The sequence below is a fragment of the Vipera ursinii genome (assembly GCF_947247035.1).
Source record: "Vipera ursinii genome assembly, chromosome: 2".
NCBI classification, from domain to species: Eukaryota; Metazoa; Chordata; class Lepidosauria; order Squamata; family Viperidae; genus Vipera; species Vipera ursinii.
The window spans coordinates 268,663,062-268,687,979 of NC_139513.1; the positions used below are offsets into that span (position 1 = coordinate 268,663,062).

The following is a 24,918-nucleotide window of genomic DNA, read 5'->3' on the forward strand; positions in this document are numbered from 1 at the left end:
TCTTCCCATGGTCTCTCTAAGTTTATTGAAATTAGCTCTTTTAAAGTCCAAGACTCTAGTTTGGCTGTGTTCTATTGCTTGTGCCTCCAGAATGTTGAATTCCAATATTTTCTGTCTAACACACACACATACACGTGTGTGTGTGTGTGTGTGTGTGTGTGTGTGTGTGTATGTATAGATAGATAGATAGATAGATAGATAGATAGATAGATAGATAGATAGATAGATAATAGATAGATAGGTAGGTAGGTAGGTAGGTAGGTAGGTAGAACAAGAACTTGGTGTTTTGACTGATAGCCATCATTGTGAATCTTTCAGTGAATAAATGCAAATCCCTACAGAGGAAAAAATTATAACCATAAATGCAATCAATACATTATAATCAAATAATTATTTCATGCAGAAATAGATCCCAATGACATGAATAGGTTTTATTCCCAGGAGAAAGATCATAAAATTGCAGGCCAGGCTGTCAAGGTATGAAATAGCTAGCTCTTTCTTTTAAAAAAAACATTGCTTTATAATTCAGTCCATTATACTTTTTTAAAAAATGATCAAGTATTGTCTATGGTTAAAACATTTTTTAAATTGCAGCAGTAATTGGAACCATTTGAGTCAATTTGTAAATGCCAATAAATCAGATTTAGCAGTAGGTTCAATCTGCCAAATTATTCCTCCTTCTGCCAGTAGATGTAACAACCAAATTAGGGAGTTTTCTTCTGTGACTATTGCACATAGTGTTGCAACAGGGAATCCCTAATTGTGTTTTGTGTGGTGTAAATGTCCAGAGACAAAATCCCCAGCTTCTCTTGCTGGAGTCCTAAGAAACCAGAATTTTAAGCAGTGTGGGGTTTTGTAATTGTTCTCTGTTATTGGGTACCACATTTGTCAGGCTGCATTACAAAGTGTGATTATTTGTTTTCACTCTTTTTGAACATGCCAGGTTAAAACAGGAACCAGTCACTTTCTAATATACAGGTTGTCCTCAATTTGCAACAGTTTGTTTTGTGACCTTTCAAAGTTACAGTGGTACTGCAAAAGGTAAAAATGTGACTTAGGACGTTATGACATTTGAAACATGATCATGTCATCAAAATGCAGATGCTTGGCAACTGGTTTATACTTATGACCATTGCTCACGTCCCAAGCACACGTGATCACCTTTTGCAACCTTCTGACAAGTATAGTCAATAGGGAAGCCAGATTCACTAAACAAACTGGTTACTAACTTACACAAACAGTCGTAAAATGGGGCAAAACTCACTTTAAAAATGTCTCACTTAACAACAGAAATTTTGACCTCAGTTGTGCTTGTACTGTAAGTCGAGGACTACCTGTATTATTTCTCTGTTTAATATAAACAGATACTTTCTACAAGAGAAAGTATCATATAAATCCATATCTTCATGTGTTAACTTTCACATAAAATTAAATGCATGAAAACATTTGGGCTGCATAGAAAATTCTTTTATTATCCACAAAATAATTCCTTATCATCTGCACTTGCTTGTTCAATTTTTATAAATTGTTTTCTACTAGCAATAGATAATACAGTTGCTTTTGGTGCTCAAAAGGGCTGCCCTCTCAAATAAAAAGTAATCCTGAATTTTGGCAGTGGTTTGCTCTTCAAGCTTGCTTCAATTTATTTTCTGAAAGTTTTGTTACCAGACATCATCAGCAGGATTTTCTTGTCCTTTTCTTCTTAGATTATAAATGTCTTGTGTGCCAGTGTGGTCATCTGGTTGTGTGATTGTTTGTTCGTTTGGAGCTATATTTAAATTCTGAGCAGCTGATTGGTTCTCTTGTTGATTGGTCGTTTGAATGGTCTGGTTTCTTACGTATTTATATGCTGGATCTAGATCAATATGCTTGTTAATTGCTCCTTTAGTAGAATACCAGACTTCAATAAATTCATCTGTGTGATGGGTGTTGGCATGCCCAATGAATTTTGTTCCTACCTAATCAAACTGGTGTTGTTTATTATCAATGTGGTTTGAGACCAGAGATTTTTCACTGTTAGTTGATGCTCATGAACCCTTGTTTGTTTTATTGTTTTTTATTGTTTTATTGTTTCAAATAATTGTGATTGCCAGTCTTCTCCCTAATTCTGCTGTTATAAATGGTGAGAAAACAGACAGGGATTCATACCAATCTCTTTATATAGTTGTGACTTCTTTCCAATTGAAGCCACAGTCTAAGTGTATCATGGATGCTTAGAAATGACTAAATTACAACTGTTTTTTTCTTTATTTTTTTTTAAATGTTATCCCATCCCCACCCACCCCTAAACCCCCCTCCCCCACTTCCCAAAGCTGATTACAGGGTTACAAATATATAGTAATCATAATCTAACTAACATTGATCAACTATATAAAAAAAACAAATACATAATACACTTTAACCCGCCTTTAACATAATTACAAACACTCTAAGATATCCAACTACTTAAAGAAATTTAAATTATAACAATAACAATCTAAAATTTACTCATAAGCTAAATGGAACTTTTTAGTCCCATATTTTTTCTGAATATAATCTATCCATCTTCTCCAAACCGAAATGTATCTTTCTTGTGAATGATCCTTCAAGTAAGCAGAAATCTTAGCCATTTCTGCTAGATTTGACACTTTAAGCGTCCACTCCTCTATAGTAGGCAGACAGTCCTTCTTCCAATATTGCCCTACCAATAACCTCTAAATTACAACTGTTTTATAATTACTGATGCAGAGGTAGAAAGAGTAAAGCAAGAGGAAGTAACATGGTGAGGCTCATGAAAATAATGTATAAAATAGTGATGATTTTTAGCTGAAATATAGGAGGTGATCTTAAAATATGTCACATACTGAATTCAGTATTGATTTATGTTCTATGTTTTGTTTTCTAGACATGGAGATGACTTGATTGTGACACCGTTTGCTCAGGTAGGTACCACATGTTATACGGACAGATGGAAAAAGGGAGAATCTCTATTTTCAGCTTCAGGCTTCCAACTACAGAGCTAGAAGAATTATAATCCTAGCTACAGTATAATCTTAACTGGCAAAAGAAACAACTTTTATTTTTACCTTTATTGCTTGATGAAGTTACAATCTGTCATTAGTCAGACACTACATAATATGATGCATTTTGATGATGCCAGACACATCTGAATGATGATTGCAAAGGCACACTGCTTGACAAAAATCCCCAAGACAGATGTTCAGGATTCAAAGCCAGTTTAATAATCTGGTGACTATAGATATCCTAAGCAGTTGCATTTGTAAATATTTCTCCTAACTGGTGTCAGTTATGGCACTAGAATGGCAATTGTTTCCTTCTAAGCATATAAAGAGTTATTCTCAAACATACATGCCACTGTGTTATCAACAAAACAGGATTGAATGAATTTATTTGAAAATTTCCTTATTTCACTAAGTTACCAAATATTAAAAAGATTTTACTGCACAGTTATTTTATTCTTGTAATAGTTTGGACACAATTAGCACAAAACATTTATTGTCAAAATTTTGAAATTTGAGAGAGGAATAGAAGTTGTTCTCTAGGAAATGTAGCTTTCCCTAAGACAAAGACTACTTTAAAAAACAAATAATGATTTGGTGTTTTAGTAACAAAGGGAGCAGTAAAACTATCATCCTAGTGTCATTCTAGTATGTATGCATTGGAAAAGAATGAGCAAACACTTCAGGCACAAAACAAAATCCTGAAAAGATTAATAACTGGTTTCTCTTCAAATCGCACAGTAACTTGTTTAGGAAGTCACCTGTTCAGAAAGCTATCTGTTTATTGTTGTCAAATAAATCAGGGAGAAAAAAGCAGCACACCTGAGAAATTAGAGATTAAATTTTTATGCACACTGTTTGCTACAGGTGCTTGCCAGTTTACGTACTGTACGGAACAATTTTGCTGCATTAACCAACCTTCAGGATCGAGCACCTAGCAAGTAAGTCTGGTCTTTTTCTGTTTCCTGCCAAGTTTGTTTTTACTTAAACGCACCTTTAAATTGCATAAGTTCTCCATTATGTAAGTGTGCTTCAACACAACGCAGTACAAAGATGGGCTTCATTTAAATCATCCCTAAATGCATCTCTAAATGCTGAAATCAGCAGCCTGACTTCTGACTGTTTTGAGAAGAGAAATCCAATATAAATGGCAGTTATTATAAAAAAAGAGAAAAGAAAAAAAATCAGTCCCATCTGCTGAAAATGGGGAAAGTTCCACCTTCCTCATCTACATTATATCAGGGCTTTTCAACCTTTTCACCCATTGTACCACTTTTAGGATATGGCAACATCCGAGTACCTCCAGTCGCCTAGCAAGGTGTACAGATAGTCCTCGACTTACAACAGTTTGCTTAGTGACTGTTCGAAGTTACAATGGCACTGAAAAAAGTGCCCCCCAAGCCACAGCCGAGCAAGACACCTGTCTGCCCGCCTAGCGGTACTCTTCATCCTGTCTGAGGTTTTCATTGTTGTGAGCATTTCTGTTGAGGATTGGCAGTGGGGTTGGGGTGGGGTTGTGTTTGGTTTTTATTCCCCCCCATCTGCTGGGTGGTTGCAGCAGGTTTTGGTCACTTCACATGACCCTGGGACACTGTGACCATCATAAATATGAATCAGTTGCCAAGCATCTGAATGTAAATCATAAGACCCTGGAGATGCTGCAACATGCCAGCTGATCAGTGCTTCTTCTGGGCTCAGCAGACATGCCGGAATCAGCGCCAAGCTCCAGCTGGAGCCTGGTGCTGATCCTGGCACTTCCACTAAGCCCTGACAGCCCTGAAGAAGTGCTGATCCTGGCACTTCCGCTGAACCCTGACAGTCCTGCAGCTCCAGCCATCTCTCGCTCAGGTTTGTGCGGTGCTGCCACTGGTTCAGCTCATTCCCCTCCCCCACTACCACTTTTCTAGGATGGTCGTGTACCACCTGCTAGGTGCCAATGTACCACAGGTGGTACCCGTACCACTGGTTGAAAAACCCTGAATATATGACCATACTTATTTTGAGAGTTGAAAGTTCATCATATGTGGAAGGCATCAGGTTGCTGAACATTGTTCTCCCAGACCCAGGGGGACGGGGGTGGGGGGGTGGGTGGAAACAAGTATAACTTCAAACCATGTATTTTCTTTGTTGCATTGAGTATGGCCTTTATATTATTAATTATTTTGGTAGTTTCAATCATTTTTAAAAAAATATATCAGTCTTTCCCAAGAATATAGTGAATAATGAATACATTATTTCATGAAGATGCCTTTCATTTTTGACTCTTTCTCTCCCTTCTTCCCTAGACGGTCACCCATGTGTAACCAACCATCCATCAATAAAGCAACCATAACAGGTAAGACACCTTAAAACAGTCAACACTATTTTATTAAAGTGATGTTACTATCTTGTAAATATATCACACTTTGCATAATCTGTTTCTGATATATAAATACTTTATAAACCCTTTTAAAAGTTCATAAATCTTACTTGTAGCTCATATAAGTAGAATTTTTGCTTGATCTGAAATCTATCTTTCAGTTTCCCAAAAGTTTTTGCTTTTTGCTCTTTCAAGCTATTTTATGTAATTTGTATGAGCTTTATCATTTCAAGGTGGCTGAGGAAGTTGCTTTTACTACTGTTTTCAACTACACATCACTCTAGCTCTCTGTGGCCCACACTTCTGATCTGAAGAAAAAATAGTGGAGGAATTCCTTCATAATACATTTTCTGTGAATTTGATACAAACATGAAAATATGTCTAATTTTTTCTTCTTGTTTGAATAAAAAGAAAGCAATATCTTTTTTAAAAAAATTCAAGATAAGTGATAATGGTTGTAATAATTCAGAACAAGGTGTATCCTTTAATATCCTTTTTGTAAATGCAGGCCAGAATGTACAACATACAGCATACTTGCACTTCCTGGGGCCCATTTGCTCAGGAATGACATCTTGGCTATTGACTTTTTTCAATAACAGCACTCCAATTTAAGAGTGGTTTATCCACCATTTCAATTTTCCTTCAGTGTTGTACAATGGTGCTGGATAAAAATATTTTGTGTATTTTTAAATGAATTGCTGCAATTGTTCCTTATTAAAAGTTGCTGGGAATCCTGTGATACCGGAAAGGGGAACTTGAATATGGAACGTCAGAACTTCAGCCAGAGTTGGATAACATCTAACAAAAGGGATCTATTCATAATGAAGCCCACTGCATATGCAGGTTAAGCTTTCTGCATGTAGTGGTGGTTGTAGTCATTTTTGGCAAGAACAGCAGATTCATTGGTGACCATTTCCCTGAAGGAGTGAGGGAATCAATTTTGGAATCAGCTCCCCTAGTCTGAAGAGGATAGATGCAATAACTTGCTATGTGACAGAGTGCATAAAAATATTGTTGGGAAAGCATGCTATTTTAGCCATGCTGTGGCCTGCATATAAAGCAGTCACCCTGAGCAAATCTGCTGCCTGTATTGCAAACTTCCAGAAAACGCCTACATACACTGCCCAGTTCCTTTGGGGAATACAGGTGGGATGTAAATGAAGCAGTCAAATAAAGCACAGTATTGCATCTGTTAATGTATGCCCAGACTTGCTGTTCCAGGGGACTTTCCCATTCTTTTAGGAGAGAGGAAAACCAGTCTTCACATGCACAGGATTCTAACTCCAAGGTGAAATGAACAGAGAAGGCTATACTGGGAAGCATCATGTGCATATCATACTTATTTTTCTCTTCCAGAAGGGAGTGTTATATCATTGGAAAGCTAAGTAAGCTCATTTTCATTTCTGTGAAATATAATACATATGATGGGTTGATCATAAGTTTTTGTTCTTTCTTTCATTTGGGGGCAGTTTTGTTTTAGGAGCAAAACCGGACACTGAATTGAATAACTGAATTTTAAAAAGAAAAGAAAAGAAAAAGCAGATACAAGCTGGGGGAAGGAGAGGGAAATAGTATGAACCCTGACATAAGGAATAGAGAAATGTTAGCTGTTTCCCTGATCTAAATTGAGTCCCTGAGCTTGCAGTTTACTTTTAAGTCATCTTGCAATTGCCAATTCTTACAGCCCACATCATTAGAAAATTTATCGCTATAATGAAGTTGATACCAAATCAGTGTTAAAAATGACCTAAGTACTTATCCCAATCAAAACCTTAGATGTATGGATGTGACTAACTTGAAAGGGTACTTTTCTGTACTTACTGCATTATATTACATGACAGGCATGTATAACTTGAGTACATGCTAATAAAGATGAGGTTTCATTGCAGATAAACATTTATAGAGTAAAATACGGCTTATAAAATAAAATACGGCTTCAATAATTCATGTATGCAGATGTTAGGGTTTGTAGACGATGTAGCCACTAGTAAAATCTGCGCCCGATCTGCGCCCAATCTTCGCTCCTTTCGTCGCGATCTCAAGACGTTTTTGTTTGTACAAGCCGGCCTAGCCTGATGGGGGATTGGTGGGGTTTTTTATTCTTGTATTCTTAATATTATCTTTGGGGTTTTATAATTGTAATATATCAATTGTTTTATAATCGGGCAATTATTTAATTTCCTTTTAATATTTGTAACTTTGTATTTTATTCTTGCCCTGTGAACCGCCCTGAGTCCTCAGGGAGAAGGGCGGTATAGAAATATTATTAAATTAAATTAAATTAAAATTAAAATTAAAGCCTGCTCTATCGATGCTGTTTTGAGAACAAGGATACTATTTATCTCCTTCTTTTCTCTACTCTTAATTTTACATCCCATGCTTTCTTTTACGAAAAGGCATGCTCTTCTTTTCTAACCATTAGCTGCTTTTTCTTTTGCCATTTCCTGCCCTTTTCTCTTAATACTGTAATTATTTGGCCAGTGTGTTGAATCACTGACATATACGGATCCCTAACATCACTCTTCACGATTAATATCCAGCAGTTTGAGTTAATCTGCACAGCGTCTGAAAGTTGTGGAGTACTTCTATTCTGATAAGACTTCATTACAACAGTCCCATTAAAACACCTTACATGAGCACAATCAGAAGGTGAAGGATTACTATGTGGTAAATCTATATCAAAATATATAAGGCAATAATTGATGACAAGGCAGGTGGTGTTATAAGCCTTCAGGTTGGTAGAAATCCATTTTGTAATTCATAAATAAGAATATTGATTTTATTTTGGAATGAGGAGAGAGTCTAGTCTTACGACAATGCAGCATTTTTCACAAGAATATGTTCTATTTATAGATTGCCAATATTTTAATTTCTTCACTATATAATATCAAGAAAGAAAAGATTTCGGATAATTGTGAGGAAGCCAGAATAATTTTAACATAAGTGTGTACAAGATTAATTTTGTGCTTATTCAGTTCTTTCAAATTATTTTCTGCATATTAAATGCAGATACTGTATTTAAAGTTAAATGATCTTATGCTAGGCCAATCCAAGAAGATTATAGGTCTCCAGTCCCCACCTTATGTTTTCCAGAGCATCCCCAGATTGGACAGCTAAAATTCAAAGATTAGCAGCTTTTAGCACCATGCATTTACTTCTTTGAGTCATTTGAAGTTTGAAAATAGGTTGATTAACCTTAACACGCTTATTTTGAATTTTTAATTATTTAAGATTCTAAAAAGAGCTGGAATGTTTTGATCCCATTCTGCCACTAACAGTTGCTAATTATCAGACATACCCTTTATGATCCTCAGAGTACAATATAATAAAAATGCAGCTTTGAGGTAAAAAAAACCTCAAAGTTTGAAAGTTCAGCCAGGGTATAAGAAATACCAATACTTTTCTTTCTCTAATAGCAATTACTAAGATGACAGGACCCCATTGACTCTGAAGTTCATTATTATTCCTTAAAGCTAGATACCATCTTAAAATTTACTTCTTGGTTTAATCCAGCATTTTTGCAACAATAGCCTACAGTAGGCATCAGCACTATGAATTTATGTTTCATGATAACCATAATATTGGAAAAGGTTGCAAATTTAAAGCTGTTTAACAGTATAATCCTGTGAAATCCTACTCATAAGTAAGTCACATGATATTTACTTTGGCTTACACTCAGGAAAATATTAATAAAACTGAAGATTTAAAAGAAATTTGAAGAAAAAAAACTGTATGAGCATAAGCATGGAATTTCCTTTGGAAGCAGCATGTGAGAGTCTGAATCTAATATTTCTCTTCTTGTAAGAAACTTTCAACTTTCTCAGGTCTGAGATTTAAACTTCAAACTATAGGGGTTTGCTTTCTTCCCTGGGTGGGTCAGATCCAACTAGCTGAACAAATATAAAGCTGATCCAGACATTTAACAGGTACCAAAGGTACAATGTCATATTTTGTCTGAACTGGTTACCCTACCCCCGATCATATTATTATATTTGATGTCACAATAGTTACCATAACAACCGACTTTATAGTACCAGTAAAGAGTTTCCAGGCAGAGTACATAAACCCCTGATAATGTGGCAATATAAGGTTTATAAAGACATGCCAAGGCAAAAATAATGTTCCAAACCACCTTAGGCTTTTACATGAGTTTGGCTCCAGATTTCTCTCTCATAATGTTGCCAAGGGTGTTGAAGTTCTGACAATTCGACCTGTGTTCCTGGTAAAAAAAATCCTACTTAGTAGTCTTTAGGTGCAGAACAGAGAACCTTCTTTTTTAATAGTTTAGGATGATTTTTTTAAAAAAAGAAAAGAAAGTTTGCTATTTACTGAATGCTTAGCACAAGAATTAGCAATCTCAGGTTCAAATCACTTGAGGCATTCATAGTAGACTTGATAGCCAAAATCATTGCCTCAGTCTGTGATTCAAGATGTGCAAAGCTTCTTATCAGCAGTCAAGGCTCAGTAAGGAAAAAAGCATTGTTTTAAGTCTGGATAAAATGTTGTTGAGGTTACCAATACAACAAATTTCTCTCAATGTTGCCCATAAATTTAACTTTCCTCATATTTTTGAAAAGGCTGTTACAGAAGAACTGAGGACCAAACTGCTCAAAATTCAGGAAGATCTGTAATTAGAATTCTGTGTGTGTGAGAGAGAGAGGGGGGGAGGGAGGGAGGGAGGGAGGGAGGGAGGGAGGGAGGGAGAGAGAGAGAGAGAGAGAGAGAGAGTGAGAGAGAGAGAGAGAGAGAGAGAGAGAGAGAGAGAGAGAGAGAGAGAGAGAGAGAGAGAGAGAGAGAGAGAGAGAGAGAGACTATTAATTAAGAGGTGTGTGGTAAGCCTATCCCTGGTACAACTGTGGTCACATATTATGTAGGAAAGAGGTCCAGCAATGCCTTTTGTTGTATTTGCTATATCACACAGGGATAGGGTTATTTTATATTGATGTAAGAACTGAATGATGTAACAAAAACAAAACAAAGCCACATAATACACAATAATCATAATATATGTTTTGTTCTGAAATTGGCATCTTAAAGTTGTAAATTTTCATTGGCGCCCCTCCCAATGGCAGGAAATATTTCCATTGTATTGTTGCTATAATGAAATGTATTGTATGAAATGTATTGTTGCTATAATGAAAGCATAATTTGCAAACTTTTAGACCATTGCTAGGATCTATAAATATAAATCTAAATTAGTATGATGGAACTGGCAGAGTGACACCCCTGCATTAAACAGTGGGAATTTTTTTGAAACAAGCTGAAACCTGTAGAGAAAGTATAGAATCCATTTGAATCGGAGCAGACCAAATGTTGACAATTAAACATCAATAAGAACATTTCTAAACTGAGTCTGAATTGAAAAAGTGAACAAGGACAGGATAACGTTTAGTTTGGGATAAGATCAGCTATGGAAATATAATTACCCAAATAGAAATGGTTGAAAATAATCTAGCAAGCATTAAGTAGAACAAGGATTGCACAACATGGTTCTCTAAATATTGTTGAATTGATCATTGCCTGTTCTAGCTAGGACTGAAGGGTGCTGGAGTTCTGGAGATCTTGGGGGATGCAGTATAATACAGAGTTATTATTAATGCTGCTGGTGTGTGTTTGTGTGTGTGTGTGTGTGTGTGTGTGTGTGTGTGTAGCTGAACATGCATGAAATACTTAGAAAAGGTCATCCATTCATATAGGTGACTAGGGGAAAGTAGACTTAGAGTTGCTAACAAAGAGAATAAACTTCATCAGGACTGGAGGGCAAGCATAGGTGAGCAGTGGTCAACAGTGGTGTGGGTCTCTTATCTGGTACATAGAAATAAAAAAAACCTGTGAATTCCAGATGTTGGTGGGTCTCAATTCCCATCAGCCATAGTCAGCAGCAAGGAATATCTGGAATGACAGCTCAGCAATACAGAACTGTAGATTCTCCACCTCATTCAGGATATTGAATGATACAATCCCTAGAACATCTTGGTTGAGTTTACTGTATCCCACTGTTTTTCTGCATTCATAAGAACTTTGTTACATCAATTAAAGCTTCTTTATACTTAAGCACTCTTAATACTTACTATATATGTAACTTTACATGATAAAAATACAGAATCATGCCAAAATGCATATTCCTTTAGTCTGCTGTAAAATAAATATGTTGTTTGGGACATATAAATGATTCCATCAATAAATGAATATATTATTTATGAACTAGTTCTTAATGGACAAATAAGTTATTATACATGTATTGTAGCATGTATTGTAGCATGTAATTGCTGTTCCAAACTTTCTGTCCTGATCTTGCCCTTTCTTCCTTTTCCCATATTCCCATAAATTCCTTGTGTGTCCAACCACACTTGGCCAATAAAGAATTCTATTCTATTCTATTCTATTCTATTCTATTCTATTCTATTCTATTCTATTCTATTCTATTCTATTCTATTCTATTCTATTCTACTCTACCCTACCCTACCCTACCCTACCCTACCCTATCCTATTCTAGTTTTTAAGATGATATTAATTGCATAGCATGAAAGATATCTTTCTATCTTTCTATCTTTCTGTGCCCAGCTTGTTTTTATTGTGCATGTTCTTTAAAATTTTACCATTTTTTCTACATTGCTCTCTAGCCGAAAAGGTGTTTTCCTTTTGAATGACTCATAGTTTAGGTGCACTGAAGCACGCTTATTAAATTAGGGCCTTGGTATATGTAAAACATTGGATACAGTCCAACCAAAGTTAAGCACTTTTAAGCCTCATTGACTCTCAATGGGAGATTAAACAGTCTTTCAATGGGAGCCATTTCTTCAAAGCAATGAGCTAATCTAATCTAATCTTAGCTGGATTCTGGCCATTTTTGCACTAAAGCAAGCATTCGAAGGCTTAAGATTTTACTAAGGCTGCAATCCTGACACATTTACCTGGAAGCAAACCTTATGGAATACAAAACATCAAAGCAGTTTGTTCCTAACTGGGTTCTTATCCAGTCCATAGGTGTGTCCATATTCTCATTCAAAAACTTCACAATTGACCATTGATAAAATTATACTTTTAATTTAAAGCCTAACAGAACTGGATTTAGTATATTGTTAATGCTGCATTCTTGTCTGCCAAACACTTTCCAATCTATGATAGAAAACGCAAGAGGAAAGTCATCGATATCTTGCTTGTTTTGCCAATATAGAAGAGAAACTACTTGTCAAGTAAGGTTTTCTGCATCTGCCCATCTCAGTAATCCAGAATGATGCTACATGTACTGAGAGCTCCAGATGAATGTTATATTTCCACCCACTATTCACCTCCAGAAAAATACTTCTGATAAAAGAATCTGGGTGGATGATTAATTTATCTAACTTAGAAATGTTTGCATTGACTAGTAGTTATTATCCAGCATTTCAGACAAATATCTTTCTCAATCAAACTGGGATATGCAAGAGATGGTTTTCATATTCCAAGCCTGTTACTCAGCTACCAACCTTCTAATTCTTAACCTAGATCTGAATGACACTTCTTACAATTTGCTGCTTTCCAAATGCTTTCTAATTCTTTTTCATGCTAAAAAATGCTCCATGTTCCAACCCAATTTTTTACCTCAACCAAGTGTCTTCTATAGCATAATTCCTATTATCCTAAAGCAGTATTCTCTGGCTTTTATTATGCCAATGGAACATAAACACTTATTCGTAGAACCAAAATTGTACGCCACTAATTACTGTTTCCAGAATTTAATATGTAGTCAGTTTATACCTCTTCCAAAGCCAAGGATTCTCTTTCCCATCTCCTTACATAACTTGCAATTGAGCTGTGCTTTTCATTTTTGGAACATTTATGATATCTTCTCCTAGTTTAACTAATCATGACTGGCTAATCATGATCAGAGGTACTGCATATTGAAAATGTGCTTGAAATAAAAAAAAGATGAGGAAGGTGTGGGTGTTGTTGTTGTTAGTTGTGAAGTCATGTCTGACTCCTCGTGACCCCATGGACAACGTTCCTCCAGGTCTTCCTGTCCTCTACCATCTTCTGGAGTCCCTTTAAGCTCACGCCTATTGCTTCAGTGACTCCATCCAGCCACCTCATTCTCTGTCGTCCCCTTCTTCTCTTGCCCTCAACCTTTCCCAGCATTGGGCTCTTCTCCAGTGAGTCCTTCCTTCTCATTAGTTGGCCAAAGTATTTGAGTTTCAACTTCAGGATCTGGCCTTCTAGAGAGCAGTCAGGGCTGATCTCTAGGACTGACCGGTTTGAATGCCTTGCAGTCCAAGGGACTCACAGGAGTCTTCTCCAGCACCATAGTTCAAAGGCTTCAATTCTTTGGCGCTCAGCCTTTCTTATGGTCCAGCTTTCACAGCCATACATTGCAGCTGGGAAAACCATAGCCTTGACTGTATGCACTTTTGTTGGCAGGGTGATGTATGCTGTCTAGATTTACCATAGCTTTCCTCCCCAGGAGCAAGCGTCTTTTAATTTCTTGACTGCAGTCCCCATCTGTGGTGATCTTGGAGCTCAGGAAAATAAAATCTGTCACTACCTCCATTTCTTCCCCATCTATTTGCCAGGAATTGAGAGGGCCGGATGCCATGATCTTGGTTTTCTTAATGTTGAGTTTCAAGCCAACTTTTGCACTCTCCTTCTTCACCCGCATCAAGAGGCTCTTTAGTTCCTCTTCACTTTCTGCCATTAGAGTGGTATCATCTGCATATCTTAGGTTGTTGATCTTTCTTCTGGCAATCTAAATTCCAACTTTTGATTCATCTAGCCCTGCCTTTCTCATGATGTGCTCTGAATAGGCAGGGTGACAGTATACAGTCTTTCCCAATTTTGAACCAATCAGTAGTTCCGTGTCCATTTCTCATTGTTGCTTCTTGACCTACATATAGGTTTCTCAAGAGACAAATAAGATGTTCTGACACTCCCATCTCTTTAAGAACTTGCCACAATTTGTTGTGATCCACACAATCAAAGGCTTTAGCATAGTCAATGAAGTAGAAGGTTTGGGTAAAAATAAGTAAATGTTCTTTTCCTGTCTCTCTTCTCTTTCTGATTTTGTTGTTGTTTTCTAATAAAAATCCAACCTTTCGAGGTTATGCCAAAATCTTGAAAACCTGTACACATATGCAGAACATAAGTAGCCATTTTTTAAAAGGAAACATTCCTTCAGGTTTGCAGGAACTCATTTGTGTTTCACTAAATTCATGAGTTCTTCCAAGCTTTCCTGCAAAAATACATGCACTTAAAATCAAATAAGTAAAACTGAAGAATTTTGCTTACAAGATCTGTCCTTGGCTAGCTCCACTTTCCTTATTTTATCACTATAATGCATATGTATATATGTTTGATGGAAGGTCCTTTCACTGCTATTATCCATTCACAACAGTTGCTAAATAGTGCAGATTGCCCAGGAATCCATCAATAGATTCACATCTATCTTTTGCCCTGTCCTGGCCTAAGACAGTCCAAATGTTACTATTCATCAAAAGATAGATAGATAGATAGATAGATAGATAGATAGATAGATAGATAGATAGATAGATAGATAGATAGATAATGTGTGCACAATGGCACACATTAAAAATGAAATTTAGTTGCTTTCTCTCAAAGTTTATACATCCATAACATACATTCAAACATACTATATACTAATATGTACACAGTTTAATACTATCTGCATTTGTTTACCATCATCTCTCCTGAACCCTTTCTTGTTCAAGTACAAACTTCCCATTTGGAGAGCTTTAATATTGTGGTGGTCAAGGGTCAGTAACCTAAGTCTTAAATTGTTCTTGAATCCACAGATAAAGCAGGAAAGGAGAGAACAACAATAACAAAAAAATATCAATATCTGTTCCCAACCCATAAACACTCATCAGACCTTTATTGTAGTACAAAAGAATAGATTAATTCATGAAATTAATTACTGTGGCAGTAAGCATTATCTGTAAACATGGCCACCTGCATACATACAACTGTACTGATATATGTACAAATTCCCTATTAACTATACTTGTTTTATGGCTGCTGCAGAAGACATTGATTATAGTAGTTGGTTGAAAGTAGATTTTTTTTTCCAACTCTCAGCCCTCTTATAATAATTATGTAAATGGGAAAATCATGCCCATGAAAATACAACAGAGGACAGCAAAGAGCAGAAGACGGCTTTCAGAGTTAATGGAATCCCGAATGATAAACCTCTGTCTGCTGTAATAACTTCAGAACAGAAAATTAAGGAGAGTACAAAAGAATTGTTGCTACAAAGAGTTTGTATGAAATGCTAATATGAAAAGAGTTAAATTCAAATGTTAGTACAAAAAGCTGCATTTGTTCATTATTCCACTGCCCTTTCCCACATAATTTTAAATGAAAAAATGAAAAATGCTTTGAAAAATGCTTGTAAAGATTTATGAGTGAAATGTAGCAGGAAATATATTACACACATATAAATATATGAGGATTTTTGGCATCTTGAGAGATATAACCACATCCTGTATCTACATCTCCTGGACTGGATCTTGTAATCCATTCCAATTAATTCCTACTCCAAAAATATGAATTGAATAGTGAAAATGTTCCTTAACATTAAAAAACAGTCATCTATATCTCAAAGACAAGGTGGCCTTTTATCCTATCTTCGCAAGCAGCCAACTGATTGCACTATCTCTCTCCAGGAGCATTTTGAGGTCAAACCAAGATAGTCACCTACACTGCATGGAAGGGAGAAGGCAAGCGATAGAAGTTGAAACAATTTGGAGAATGTCCCAAAGATGCTTTTCAAAAGGCAACTAGACTTTCTTGTGGGGTTTAATTGAAATGTTTAACAAGTTTTTTTAAAAAAGTTGCTGAATATATGGGAATCCTTGCTGCAATTTGGGAAACAGAAAATAATTCAGAGGTCAAATTGTGCAAGTGGCTACTGGGTTAGGCTAGCTTGTTAAAATTCCCATCATGCTAAGCTGTTTACCACCAGCAGCAGCAGCTCTTAGGTAAATTCTTTTTTTCATTTGAAAGATTGCAAAAAATGACGGTAAAAAAAAAAGCCTGTTTTGTGTATGCCAAAATAAATGAGGGGAGAAGTCTTCTGAAAACCATTGAACATAATCAAGTTACCCACCTTGACCAAACATTATTCATGGAGCATGGGAAGACCTGACACACATATAAAGCAAATGGAAAAGAATTTGGTGGAAAAGATGCGAAGCAGTTCTAATATTTTTAGGATATCATTACAGAGAAGGAGAATATTGATTTTCACAAAAAAAAGAGTGGTGTATATAATGAAGATCTCTCTCACTTGCGCTCTCTATTCAGTGGAGGGAAGGTTGTTTGAGGACATCAAGGAGTGGGCAGTTAACAGTGGCCAGGCTCTGAACTATATCTATCATGTTACCAGGCAGCGCTTTTGATGATGGAACTAGTTGTAATACTCAGGGCTTTTCACTTTGATGGGTAAAAGATTCCAGATGCTACTGCAATAGTACTTTCATTTCTGCTTCCCAGAACTGGAATCTCTGCCAAAAGCTATGTGGGTTTAGATTTGCAAGCAAGAAATACAATAACATTTTTGTTTTGTTTTGGTCTCCTGATGTTCCCTGTCCTCAAGATTTCCTTGAAGACATTTTATTATCTGAAGTCAAGAACAAATTGGTAATTCCTCAATCCTTTGTACAGCCAACTAGGCAGACGGTGTTGAACACTGGTGGTGTGGGAGGTCTTCCATTTAACTGGGGAGCTGGAAGCTACCTTGTTCATCCTCAGCAGGGGGAAATACATACTCTGCCTAATGACTGAGCTGGCCATGGATGGTAAATTCTAGAATCTTAAATAAAGAGTTATTTATTTTATTTATTTTATTTTATTTTTATTACATTTATATCCCGCCCTTCTCCGAAGACTCAGGGCGGCTTACAAGCTTAGCAGTAGCCTTCATTCTATGTATATGCCTGCTTGTTAGGGCTTTCACACACACCCCAAGCGGCATTATTACAAAGTCAGCTTATTGCCCCCAACAATCTGGGTCCTCATTTTACCTACCTCGGAAGGATGGAAGGCTGAGTCAACCTTGAGCCTGGTGGGATGCGAACCTGCACTAATTGCAGGCAGCTGGTGTTACTTAAGGAGGCATCAGCCCACTGCTCCACCAAGTTAAATGGGAAGGAAGCAATAAAATGTGTTTGTTTTCAAAGCTTTGGTTGTGCTTAATACATTTTTTGTAATCATGCATGCATACATATATTTTTATATATTTAACAGGAAATTCTCAATTAGTCTCCCACAATCTGTTGTTCTGGTGGGCTAAAGTGATCTCTCATAATTCTCAGCACTATGGTTCTTGACCATATGGACTAAGAAGTCTGGGAGCCTGATACAGCAAAGAAACTGCCCGCTGGGGAAGACTATACCAGAACTTTGGCTGGAAAATTCCACATAGATACTTTTGCTAGAGATTTTCTTCATCAAAAATTGTGATGAAAGAAGAAAAGAAAGCAACAGTTTAAAAGTAGAAAAGCTAATAAAGACTTCAAGTTGCTTCAGCTGTACGCTAGGGATAAGACGCTGGCAACATCGTGAAGACATAGCCAGGAATATCCAAGGGAGGTGGTCAGTGGTGTCCAAATAATGGATGTGACCAGGCAATTGAAGGCCCACTCCCTTTTGAAATGTGTTACATGTATGTATAAAAGAGGCAAGATTTTAATCACCTGATTGTGCCTGTCCTTTTAATCTCTCCCTCCACACACCCTGGATGCCTCTGGGCATGGCTTTAAAAAATAGCTATATTCCTGGAATATTGTTATGCCATGGTTAAGAGAACATGAAGATGAACCTGTAGAGCAGGGGTGTCAAACTCGCAATGTCACATGACCCGTTGTGACGTATTGCAACTTTTTTGCCATTGCCGGCAATGGGGTGGGTGTGGTTTCACTATGATGCATCTGGCCCGTGGGCCGGCAGTTTGACACCCCTTCTGTAGAGTGAGCCAGCCCTGATGTAATAGTTAATCTTACTTTAGCACTATATGTCCTCAGCACACTTCTATTCTTCATGGCTGTGCTGGAGGAGGAAAGAAATACAAAAGCCAGCTGTTCATAGGGGTTAATTCCAATATCACTACTGTGATTTAGTAATATGTCCAAAGGAGAACAACAAATTGTTGCCCTACTAGTAAATACAGTCTGGATCTGTTCTACAGCACTTACTTTTTTCACTCAAGCTATTATCTGACTTCCTTCAGAATGCTGAATTAAAAAATCAGTCTGGGTTTGTACAACATGTAAAACTACAACACACATGCACTTATATACGCACAAAACAAGTTAATAAGTAGAATTATTAGGATTTTAATAAGGTTTGGACAGAATTAGAATTCAAACTGGCATGTATGAGGATATTCCCTAATTTTATTTCTGTAACAACTACCTTATGGGATAAATTGAGCTAGGAGAGAATGACTGGCACATAATCAGTCATTGTGGTTGGAGAAAGACCATAAAAATAGAGAATCGGCTCATATATATAAAAGCAAGGTTTCATCCCATTTTATCTTTACTTTGCAAGAGCTTTCATTAGCCACTGTGTTTTATAAAAGGAATTCCTAAATGGAACAGCTCATGCAGGACATAGTGTCATAGTTCCAGCCCTTCCCCTTTTGAATGTTGCTGTAGGAAAGGGGAGGAACTTTATCACATTTTTGTCCCCTCCCAGAATATGTCACTGTCTACAATATGTTGATATTTTCTGATTCTTATAAAGCATAGTTTGTCAGTTAGCAGTAAGTCCACTGATTATGCTTGTTTCTTTTCATTCACATGCCTTCTTCCCAGAGCTTTCCAAGAAATGATAAACCTCTGTGTCACCCTTTCCCAATCTTATGGTCCCTTAATCTATAGATCTTAGGCTCCCATAATCCCTATCCATCATAACCAAAGTTAAGTGCATTTGGACTGCAGCAGATAGAATTGTTATCAGTCCTGGTGGTGCAGTGCAGTATTACAGGCAAACTCTGCCCACAGAGTTTGATCCCGACAGAGCTCAAAGTTGACTTAGCCTTTCATCCTTCTGAGGTCAATAAAATGAGGATCCAGATTGTTGAGGACAACATGGAAAACATTGTAAACCACCCAGAGAGTGCTGTAAAGCATTATGGGGTTATATATAAGCCTAAATGGCATTGCTAAATGCTATTGCTATTAGATGATTTGTACAGAGCACTCTTGGTCAGTATATGGGAACTAGTACGCTGTGCTGAACTAAAGATCCTTCAACCTTCGTGTTTGAAATAAGAGTCTGGATTTGTACAGCAACTACAACATAGCCTCCCTAAGACCTTTATAGCAGCTAGTGGTATCAAAGATAACCATTCCCTTTTGGATCACTAAACTCCATTCCTGCCACTAAATCTTTGAGTGGTAGCAGCTGAGTCAACTGTATCATGTAAACATAACCAGCAATATAGTACCTATAATACTGGGGCTCCCCTGAATAGTGTAGTTTTGTTTGTGACCATTTCCTACTTTTCAGGAAAATGATTTGCTCCTATGAAGAAAACAGCTTACTCCATTGTTATTGTTAAAATGACCCTGCCTTTGCTTTTATTACTAATTACAATAAAGAGATTAATGTTGAAGCCTCTTGGGGCAACATCTGATGCTCCCGATTACTCTTGTCAAGGGGACAATTTGCCCTCTTTACTCCAGCATCATGGAATAAATGAACTGCCAGCACTAATGAGTCAGCAAAATCATTAAGATTTTCCAGATGGAGCATCATTTTGTGAACATGTGGTGTTTTCAGACAAATATTATAATGAGTTTAACTCTTCTGCTTTTCCTTGCTTTTTGAACTTTTAAAGTTAATTGCCAGAAAGTTATGGAATGATGTTAGGCAAGGCAGAGTAGAAATTAGGTGGTTTTCTTGAACAAAACTGTCTGGCCTGAACATCACCAGGGAAAAATAGCTAAATGTCACAAGGAAACCCTTTAAACTATAAAAATTGCATTAAAATTGCAATTCCATTCTTGTTGAATTTGCAGCTTTAGTCGTACTCAAGTGAATATCAATGGAACAATCTTCAGGCCTCTCTGCTCAGTGCAAAGAGATTGGAAGAGTGGTGATTTGCACTTTTGGAGCTCTCATTCATTCTGAAAGAAGACTCAAAAGAAGACTCAAATAAAATGATACAGTACGGTAATGCATAGCGACCAGTACTGAAAACAGGTATCAGAAGAAGGCAAGAGTGAATATCTGTTGTTTGGCTAGCCAAGTATCTGATACAAGAAAAGTTACACTCAGGGCAAGATGGATTCCTGGGGACTGAATAGACATGCCCAAAGTATGTCTATTTTAGTACAGTATGAAGTTGTTTTCTTTTGGAACATTTGACTTTCCAGTCCTGGGGTTCTCCCTATGCCCAGCATTCAGTTTTGTTATTTGAGTATGCACAAATCAAAATACTATGCAAGGCATTTTCATGAAGCCTTGGATTTACACTGCTTCAAAGAAATACTGAGGTAGCCTTTTAGGATTCTAATCTTAATCTCAGTAGAGCAGCTATCCCATAATTCTTTAAAAAAAGAAGCTAGAGTAAATATGAAGCATGTATCTATACAAAGGTAACTATCCTTTATACTGAACTGGATGGTAGCATTTTAATGTCATAAACTAGGAGTTTACTTTTCCTTATTTTTGACTCAGGCTGTAGTTGATATCATTTATCAAATACATAAATAAATAAATAAATACATACACACACACACACACACACACATACAAGAATACTTGTACATTTTTATTCATTAAGTAAAGGTAAAGTTTCCCCCGCACATGCATGCTAGTCGTTTCCGACTCTAGGGGCCAGTGCTCATCTCTGTTTCAAAGCCGAAGAGCCAGCGCTTGTCCGAGGACATCTCCGTGGTCATGTGCCCGGCATGACTAGACGCCAAAGGCGCACGGAACGCTGTTACCTTCCCACCGTAGTGGTCCCTATTTTTCTACTTGCATTTTTACGTGCTTTCGAACTGCTAGGTTGGCAGAAGCTGGGACGAGTAACAGGCGCTCACTCTGTTACGCGGCACTCGGGATTCGACCTGCCAAACTGCCGACCTTCCGATCGCCAAGCTCAGCATCCTAATCCACTGAGCCACCGCGTCCCTTTCTTTTATTCATTACAACATGCTAAATTCTCTCTGATATATTAAAGGCTGTGTATCTTGTAATGGATTTGGGTAGTGTACTTCCACATATATACGATCAAAAATATTTTGTTTCTTCTTTACAACAATCTTTAAGAAAATCCTTGATGCAACTAAAGAAACTACCTCACAACCTTTGCACCTGAGGGGACTTAATTTGCATGTCTGGTTCTTGCAGACCAGTTAAGGCCTATGTTACATAGTTTAACCCCATCTTCTCCATTGCCTTGATTTTCTTGCTTGATGGAAAGTACTTGAAAATTTAAAAACTGGCACATCTTGTGAAGCTTTCATTGGCCCAATAAAATTAATGTGAATTTTGATTTATTTATATGGTAGTTGAAATACCTAGGTTTGTTTTTACCTGTATGTGATGGCATTCTTCGTCTCCCTGTGAGATGGGTGGCATATAAATTAAATGAATAAATATGGCATGTCCCATAGCTTGGATCCTGACTTCAAGCATCATTAGCATGCCTGCCATGCTTCAGTAATTAAAATAGCCAGCTTTAATCTGGTATCCTTCAAATGGGACCGATTACAACTCTCAGAAACCTAATTAACTGACTAGAAAATCTAGGAGTTGTAGTCCAGTATTTGAGAAGGCACCCAAGTATGTTGTTGTTGTTGTTAGTTGCGAAGTCGTGTCCGACCCATCGTGACCCTATGGACAGCGTTCCTCCAGGCCTTCCTGTCCTCTACCATCTTCTGGAGTCCATTTAAGCTCACGCCTACTGCTTCAGTGACTCCATCCAGCCACCTCATTCTCTGTCGTCCCTTTCTTCTATTGCCCTCAATCTTTCCCAGCATTAGGCTCTTCTCCAGTGAGTCCTTCCTTCTCGTTAGGTGGCCAAAGTGTTTGAGTTTCAGCTTCAGGATCTGGCCTTCTAAAGAGCAGTCAGGGTTGATCTCCTCTAGGACTGACCGGTTTGATCGCCTTGCAGTCCAAGGGACTCGCAGGAGTCTTCTCCAAGTGTAGAATGATTAAATTAGCAACGTGGGGTAGGAAGTTGCAGAATATCCATAGATTCTGTTTCCAAGCAATAAAAGAAGGGAAAGTATTGTGCAGGTTCAGCTAACTTCAAAATTATATATCCAGAAATCGGTATATTAATGGATAGGAGGCCTGGAGGAATGTTGTCCATAGGGTCGCGATGGGTCAGACACGACTTCGCAGCTAACAACAACAACAATGGATAGGAAAAACCAGCGCAGGCTGCGAGCCTGAGAAAGGCATTGTAGAATATTCGCACCTATGGCAAATTACTTCTTTTTTTTAACTTCTCCGCTTTTAGTTCTAGACATCGATTAGCAACGTTGCTAATTCTCATCTTTTTTTCCAGGAGCGCTTAAAAACAAAAGCGGGCACTTGTGTAACCCTTCCAATAGCTCACGCTTCTCCCCCTACGCGCTTTTCATTTAAGGAGGTTACGACAACCGGCGCCATCCTTTTCCTGCTCCGCTCCAGTCCGGAGATTACCAGCAGCCGACGCGTTCCGAATAAGAGTAGCCTCTGAGGGTTGGTTTCTGATGTCGCGCGAAGCACGATAAGAATGCCATTGACGTCAGCAGACGCATCAGCAGGGCGAGCGGCACCCCTGCGCTTCAAACCACACCAGGCAATTGCAGCGCTTTGAAAATTAAAAGCCGCTGCTCTCGGAAGGGAGGAAAGTGGGGGGGTGGAGGGGAAGGAACACGCCGGCTCCTTCTGAGCTCGCCAGTTGCTGTTGCTGCTGCTGCATTTCCTGTAAATAAAAGGACGACGGGGGAAAAAAAAGCTGCAGTGTGTGGATGAAAGTCGTTATCCCGTTCACCCCGCATGGTTACCGGGGATAGGTCTTTTTATTTTGTTTTATTTTTTAGCTTTTCCAGTTTGTTTTCTTGGAAAAGAAACGATGTCACCCATATGGTTTATTGCAGGGGGTCTTCAAACTTGGCCCTTTTATGACTTGTGGACTTCAACTCCCAGAATTCCTCAGCCAGTTTTGCTGGCTGAGGAATTCTGGGAGTTGAAGTCCACAAGTCATAAAAGGGCCAAGTTTGAAGACCCCTGGTTTATTGGCTGGATCTGACTTGGCAACCAGACAAACGCTAGTTTTGAAAGGCCTTGAAGGGTGACTATGACTGAACGGGAAATGTTCCGAAGACAGACATGAGTATTGGAAGCTGCTTAATCAAAAGAGTATTATAACCCGGCATTAATGGATTGTGTTTCCCAAGAAGCTGTCTTGCTGAAATGTAAAATACCTAGAATCTGGAGGAAGTAAAGTCGGATGTGAGCATGGGGGGGGGGGGAATGTAATTTAGGACATTTATTTCCAAGGATCAGAAAATTGTGCAGACTTTTGGCTTATTATTTTTCTTATGTTGTCAAAACAGTCTTGTGAGGTAGGATAAGATAAGCAATAGTGATAAATCTTAGACCACTGTGGAAGTTTGATGGCCAGACACTATTTCTCAGTCAATTTTTCTCAGCCTATTTCTCAGAGTTCTGAGGGGGGAAAATGCATTAGTCTACCATGTATGTTGCCTAAAGGTTCTACAAGAAAAACCCATCACAATAAGGGTGATAATTGTGACCTCTGTGTTGTTAATGTGTCGTTCTCTAAGGAACTACAGCCTTTAGCTGTGAAGCATGATAGTTGGTGTACCTATAGAACTGCCAGAGAGGAAGAGAAAAAGAGCAGAATAGCTAATCTTGCTACATCATGTTAGCCTTCTCAATGTTCAGCCCTAACATTCAGCTATAGCCAACTTACCAACATCTGAAAGACAAGTCCTACAGTAACTGACCGATGCTTGTTTATGTGTGCATGCTTGCACCCATTGGGAGACTAAGCACAGAAAGATGCCACATTGTGTTAGAAAATATTCAGGAAGATCTAGCAATTGAAACAAGAATTTTCATTCTAGTATTAGTTAAAGTGTGGAGCGGGACAATTCTAGTTTGTCCTTACTAGAAAGATGATGAGTTTACAGTGCTTTTGTTTAAGATGCTTCATATACTCTCAAAGATCTTTAATCCATAATGTAAAACTTGAACAAGTTATATTAATAATGAAATTTTGAATAGGAAATGATGGATTGTTTCAATATTATGAATAATAAATTTTGGTCCCAACACAGCTTAGTATTGATATGTACTGTAAGTTTGAAGTGTTGATAGTAAAAAAACCCAAAGAGCAAAGAACCATGCTGATTGAGAATTAAGGGACTGGTAGGTGAAAACTTCAGGATAGAATGCCAGGCTAAGAAAGGCTAGTGCCTATGGTATGTAAGCAAGCTACAGAGGATGTGGCACAATGAAATTCTAAAAGGAGGTCCTTTCATTGGGATATCGGTAAACCATGGATTTTACGACTAAATCTGGACTTCAAAAATTTGG

General features: G+C 37.7%; 1 protein-coding gene across 7 annotated transcripts in view; it reads left to right on the top strand.

Annotated features, from left to right (window-relative positions):
- Positions 1 to 24,918, top strand: part of PDE4D (phosphodiesterase 4D) — a gene marked incomplete at its 5' end in the record, with an annotated part of 752,990 nt that overhangs the window by 642,498 nt on the left and 85,574 nt on the right. For all 7 annotated transcript variants that reach the window (XM_083356283.1, XM_083356285.1, XM_083356282.1 and 4 more), the window contains 3 exons: positions 2,885 to 2,921; positions 3,867 to 3,940; positions 5,285 to 5,334. In XM_083356283.1, coding sequence (XP_083212409.1) covers positions 2,885 to 2,921; positions 3,867 to 3,940; positions 5,285 to 5,334 — 161 coding nt within the window. The remainder of the gene's footprint in view (positions 1 to 2,884; positions 2,922 to 3,866; positions 3,941 to 5,284; positions 5,335 to 24,918) is intronic.